This window comes from Temnothorax curvispinosus, unplaced genomic scaffold (assembly GCF_003070985.1).
Source record: "Temnothorax curvispinosus isolate PA1 unplaced genomic scaffold, ASM307098v1 QBEX01007296.1, whole genome shotgun sequence".
Taxonomy (NCBI): Eukaryota; Metazoa; Arthropoda; class Insecta; order Hymenoptera; family Formicidae; genus Temnothorax; species Temnothorax curvispinosus.
The window spans coordinates 1-5783 of record NW_020217076.1 but is presented as its reverse complement, the minus strand read 5'-3'; the positions used below and the strand labels follow the sequence as shown (position 1 = coordinate 5783).

Below are 5783 nucleotides of genomic sequence, written 5' to 3'. Positions count from 1 at the left end.
AAACGATTTGTCGAACTTCGCGGTGTGCAAAGATTGATGGAGGTAGCCAGTGAAATGGAGGAATACAATTCTGAATCTTTGCTAGACATCACGTCTTCCACGCGAACTATAACCAGTGTGTGCTTAGCAATGATATATAAAAACGTGTATAAGAACTGTGATGATGAGAAAACATATATTAACGCCGTTGATGAATTTATTGAAGATAAATTGCATTCGCCTGACATACAGTCTAAAGTATGAATTTTGTAACTTTTGATCTTTTCTTATTATTTAAATTGTTTTAAAATAAAAAGCCGAGTATCTTTTTTTGACTATAGCCTATTTGAGCAATTAAAACTTTTTAAAGTAAAAATGTCAGAAGATTTTTCAATTGTACATTGTGTATGTTTTGTAAATTTTAAATTAAAATACGATTATATCAGAGTTTAATCGAAATTTACTGAAGAATATGACTTTGTCATCCGTAGTATTTTCTGAAATGTAATTTAACAGAAATTTCTTCTATTTTCTATCAAAATTAAATATCACTGTAGCTTCTTTGATTTTAAATTGATATTTTTTTACTTAACTAATTAATTTACCTAACTTAATTAATAGTTAATCGATTGTTTTACAGGTGCGTGTTGTAGTTGCGATAACAACCTTATTATTCGGTCCGTCAGATGTTGGAAACGCAGTTGTGGTTAAAGAAGGGATTTTAGAGATGATCCTCGTTATGGCGGGAACGGATGATGTATTGCAGCAGAAAGTGGCTCTCGAATGTATTGTTGCCGCTGTGACCAAAAAAGAAAAGGTCAACGCGATCATAAATAAAGGTGTTAATATATTGAAAAAGCTGTGTCAATCCAAGGATGATTCAATTCGGGTTCGAGCGTTATTGGGTTTAAGTAAGTTAGGTAGTTCCGGAGACCCAGACGCGACTATCGGACCGTTCGCGGATGGAGTGACCAAGGAATTGGCCGAGGCTTGCAGACGATTGTTGATTAATCCAAAGAAAGAAAAAGATATGAGAAAGTTGGCCATAAAAGGTCTGTCGTATCTCACTTTCAACGCCGAAGTCAAAGTGGAGTTGATCGAGGATCAAGAAGCCATTCATACGATAATCGAGATCGCCAAGACTGGTGATCAATCGGTTCTCTTCGGCGTGCTTACGACGTTAGTGAACTTATGCAACGCTTATGACAAGCAAGAACACATACCCGAGATGATAGAATTTACAAAGTTTGTCAAATATTATTTTCACAAGAAACCGGAACTGGATGACAACTTAGAAGACAGATTGTGCGCGTTAGCGAAGGCCGGTGTGATCATTGCTATGGTGAGCCTCACCAGTTTCTTGAAGATCTTGCCCGTTTTAGAGAACCTGGCCAAAACGAACCAGAACTGCAAAGAATTGATAGCCCGCGTTATCAACGCGATATGCGGTCAACTGGAATTGAGAAAAATAGTTGTTGATGACGGCGGCACGGAGGCATTGTTGTCATTAGCGCTGGATGGCACAGTCAAGGGAAAGAAGCTTGCTTCGCGAGCCCTGGCCCATTTGGGACTCACGATACGTCCTGAGGTTGCATTTCCTGGTCATCTAATCACGGAGGTTGTTGAACCGATCGTAGATCTTCTGAACCCGCAGTGTTCTGTTAATGAGAATTGCCAGACTTTAACAGCTTTGTGCAATCTAGCTGAAGTCAACGACAGCATGCGAGAACATATATTCAAAGAAGTATTTGAAAAGATCGAGATTTATCTGATTTTTCGAGGCGAGGATGATAGTTTGAAATTGGCGTCTGCAAATCTTATAAACCTGTTGTTTTTAAGCCGTGAAGTCGCTGTCCAGTATCTCGAGCGGGATAATTTTCGAGTTGAGTATCTTATGTTATTGTACAAGGACGAGAATCAAGATATTAAGTTTGCAGCAGCTGCAGCTCTAGTGAAGCTGACACTGGCCAACAAAGAGGCTTGCAAGAAAGTTTTCGACTCGAATTTCTGGTTGGAATTCCTACGCTCTTTACTCACCAATCCAAGCAGTAACGTACAAGAAATGGGTATTATATTTGTGCTAAGTATGATAAGAAACATGGAAGACTTTGCTGCAAAACTCATCGAAACAGACATAATAGAATTACTGAAGTCACTGAGCGAGAATGATACCGTCCAAAACAAGAATATCGAGGAATTGACTTTCATTGCTTTAGAGGCTGTTGCGGAACGATCTAATATAGAAGCATTTATTGTCATGATAAGATGGGAACGTGATGTAGCATGTCGATTAGGACAATTAGACCTTCTAAATCATTTGGAAAAGAAGTTATGGGTATATGAACGTACTAAAAATGTACCCTTAAACATATACTTAGAATTCGGAAAGATACTAACAGGACGATGATATTTTTGTTGAAAAAAGACAAAATATTTGAGATCTAAATGTCGTTTATATTCCTTACATTTTAAATAAAGTGCTTTAAATAATAAAAAAATGTTGCATTTAAATTTTTACATTTTTGTCGTATTCGTGCAGTTATATAATTATATTCGTGTTTACATATCTTGAAATATACGTTTACTGTGCGGGACATATATACATACAGTTTATTTGTGTTACATAAATTTGCTAAAGTATAATATATTGTATGAAATAATATGTACACGGAGATATACATATATATCACTGGGCCGAGCCCGCGTTTTTGAAAGTCGCATACCATGTAGCATCGTACCTCATTTGCTACGCCGGTCAAGAGATTTAAATGTCGTTTATATTCCTTATATTTCAAATAAAGTGCTTTAAATAATAAAATAAATGTTACATTTATATTTTTGCAATTTTGTTGTTCGAAACGTAGTCATGCGATTATGTAATTATATTTGTGTTTATATATCTTTAAATATATGTTTACTGTGGAAGACATATACATACAGTTAATTTATTTGTTACATAAATTTGTCAAAGTAGAATATTAACATATATAGCATGAAATAATACATACATGGAGACGTGTGTAATAACTGGTAATAACATGTATCACTGGGCCGAGCCCGCTTTTGGAAGTCAAGTGACAGGCAGCGTCGTGTCTCATTATTGGCCGCGTTCAGCAGACACTGTTGAGTTCGTCTTATCAACAGTTGATTCGTTGGTTCTAAAAGTGAGAGCCAATCACGTTCGACTGCTATTCAGCGGCTTGGTCTGCTAAATGCGCCCATTTGCTACGCCGGTCACGTGGCTATAAACGCTGTGACCTGTGACAGCACTGTGACTTGTAAGCCACGACACGCGACCCGCGCCCTTAATGACCCTCAATCAGACATTACTGCTTGCCGGTTTATTTAGTTGCACTCGTTGAAAAGTCGATCATTTGAAAAGTAGAGAAAGTTAAGGGTGTTCGAGCAGCACGAAAGAACGTTACGAAGAGGAAGCTATCCGTCAGGTAAAGAATTGACGTTTTGTTTTGTTTCGCAGACGGTCTGAACGAAGGTTCAACAATATATAACAAAGGCTGTTAAAAGTAATACGAGATACGTTAGTAATAATCGGGGAAAGAAGCCACACGAGGTCATTAATAATTCAAGAAATGAACAAAGAACTCTATTAGATGCATTAAAAACTGAAAAACGAATACTCGGTTGACGGTACCTTAAGTACTTTAATGTAAGAAAGAATGTCGATGTGTGAAATGAGATTCATCCTCACGCAAGGAAATTTTTCGCGTGTCTCAGATAATTCGCTCGCCTTTGTCAGATTTTCTTTCGTCGGGGAAGTTGAATTTCCGTAAAAAAGGGAGGAGGGTAAACTGTCCTTGACTCTTGCAGCAAGGCGTACATATAATTGCATCTATCTCGTTAAGATGAAATCAAATATTTGCATGTAGTGCCATGTCTGAATAGTTTCACATCGTCTAATATGTACAAACAGCTAGAGATTCTGAGAATAAACACTAAATAATTATTTAAATAATTAACTTTTTCTGTTGTTTTCCAATGTTTAATGAAAGTCAACTATCTAATATAGAAATTATTGCAACAATTGATCACAATGTATATGCAGGTTAGGTATACACACTAGAAATTGTTAATTGCATTATTATTGAACTGTGCGTTTATTTTTTATCCATTATACATATAAGTATATAATTAGGCCTGTTCCTTTTAGCTGAACTTCTTTCCAATGTCAAAAGAAAAAGAGGAAAGATGAACTGTGCAAGAAGTTCAGCTAAAATGAGAATGAACAGGTCTAATGTGTCATACATGCATATAATTATTTAGTAATAATTTCATATTCTATGCTTTTTGCATTTAAGATAATACATGTATCAAGAGATATGGTATTAAATGTCAGACTCTTTCTACGTTGAAACATATAATGTAACATCATATAATTTGTGTTATTCCAGCATGACAGATCAGTGGGCCATGCACTGGAACAAGAAGGGTGTCGAAGAGTATAAAAAAGGCAATTTTTCAGAAGCATTAAGTTACTTCACATACGCACTAAACAAGAACGCACTAGACGGGAACGATACTTTTAAAGTATACTACCAAAATCGAGCTGTTGCATTTTTAATGCTACACAATTACGAGAAAGTGGTTGAGGACTGCAACAGTGCGTTAAAGATATGTTGTAACAAAGCACTGTATTGCAGATGTCAAGCACTAGAAGCATTAGAAAGATTCGAGGAGGCATATCGGGATGCAGAGATTATTATTTCCTCTGATCCCAATAACAAAAGTTTTCAATGCATAGTGGAGCGCTTACATAAAATTGTACAAGAACGTAAGGAAAGATCACATATTAGTGCCAAGGTAAATATACATAATTGTTACAAAAGTCCGTCAACTCGCAAGACATGATAATTTAATCTAGATAAAATAATAAAAATGCAACATTTTTCATCTTAGATGTAAGTATTAGTAAAAGTTTTTGTTTTACTCAATATCACATATAATTTGACAAATGGATTTGAATTTTTGTCTCTTTTATTATGTAATTATTTATTAATTCTTGTTGATTAATAGTCTGCACACTCTATATACTACGGGTAAAAATTACATCATAAAAATTTAATCTCAGTTATTTAAATTTTTATTACAGATCATTATATTTAAGTGTACGCTTAATTTTGCATTGTATTAGGTATCAAAAAGGCTGGATCTAGCATTTGACGAGAACGCAAATGAGAAGGAACGTGAAATCGCTATGAATAAATTGCTTGTGCTCGCACGTGAGAGATTTGGTGCCGAGGAGATCTTCAAGAAGGAAGTCGTATCGAAAATCGCACAACTTGTGAAAGTGGAAAAGAACGAGGAAGTGATCTGTAGCGCGATTCGTATTGTAGGCGAGTTATGTAAAAACAATATTAGTCGAACCGAGTCCGTCATGAAATACGTCGGTTTGCTTTGGTGTCTGGAAATGATGAACATTTGCAGAAAGAGTTAACGCATCTCAATATTTTTTACAGGTAAGTATCGAGTAAGATACGTGTAATTATACATGTATTTCAGTAATTACAAATTTATTGCATATTTTGGTTTCAGAATATATTGAACACTTACAGCGGCATGAATAATAAACCTGATTCAAATCGCAACGAGGATTTATGTGAGGCGCATAAGAAGGAAATAGACACTATTATGTTGTGCTTGTCGTACAGTATAACGAGTAGAACGATAACAGGCCTTGCTAGAGACGCAATAATAAAACTTATTACGCATAATATTCATTATACTGCGTTAGACTGGGCCAAACGATTTGTCGAACTTCGCGGTGTGCAAAGATTGATGGAGGTAGC

At 35.8% G+C, this 5783-nt stretch overlaps 2 protein-coding genes across 2 annotated transcripts; both read left to right on the top strand.

Annotated features, from left to right (window-relative positions):
- Positions 1-6: 6 nt before the first annotated feature.
- LOC112456918 (protein unc-45 homolog B-like) lies at positions 7-2475 on the top strand (the record flags this gene model as incomplete). Its single annotated transcript, XM_025019731.1, has 2 exons — positions 7-237; positions 620-2475. Coding segments are annotated over 2 exons (1998 nt in total), but the record flags the coding sequence as incomplete, so codon positions are not given.
- A 1914-nt stretch (positions 2476-4389) lies between these two features.
- Positions 4390-5431, top strand: LOC112456917 (protein unc-45 homolog B-like). The gene is made up of 2 exons (XM_025019730.1): positions 4390-4797; positions 5129-5431. The coding sequence occupies exons 1-2, from the start codon at positions 4390-4392 to the stop codon at positions 5429-5431; spliced, it is 711 nt and encodes a 236-aa protein (XP_024875498.1).
- Positions 5432-5783: the final 352 nt, after the last annotated feature.

What these genes read in the sequence shown, in the direction of transcription:
- LOC112456917 (XM_025019730.1), top strand. Translation starts at nt 4,390, where the DNA reads ATGACAGATCAGTGGGCCATGCACTGGAACAAGAAGGGTGTCGAAGAG. An exon ending in GATCACATATTAGTGCCAAG is followed by an intron (nt 4,798 to 5,128) that starts GTAAATATACAT and finishes GCATTGTATTAG; the next exon opens with GTATCAAAAAGGCTGGATCT.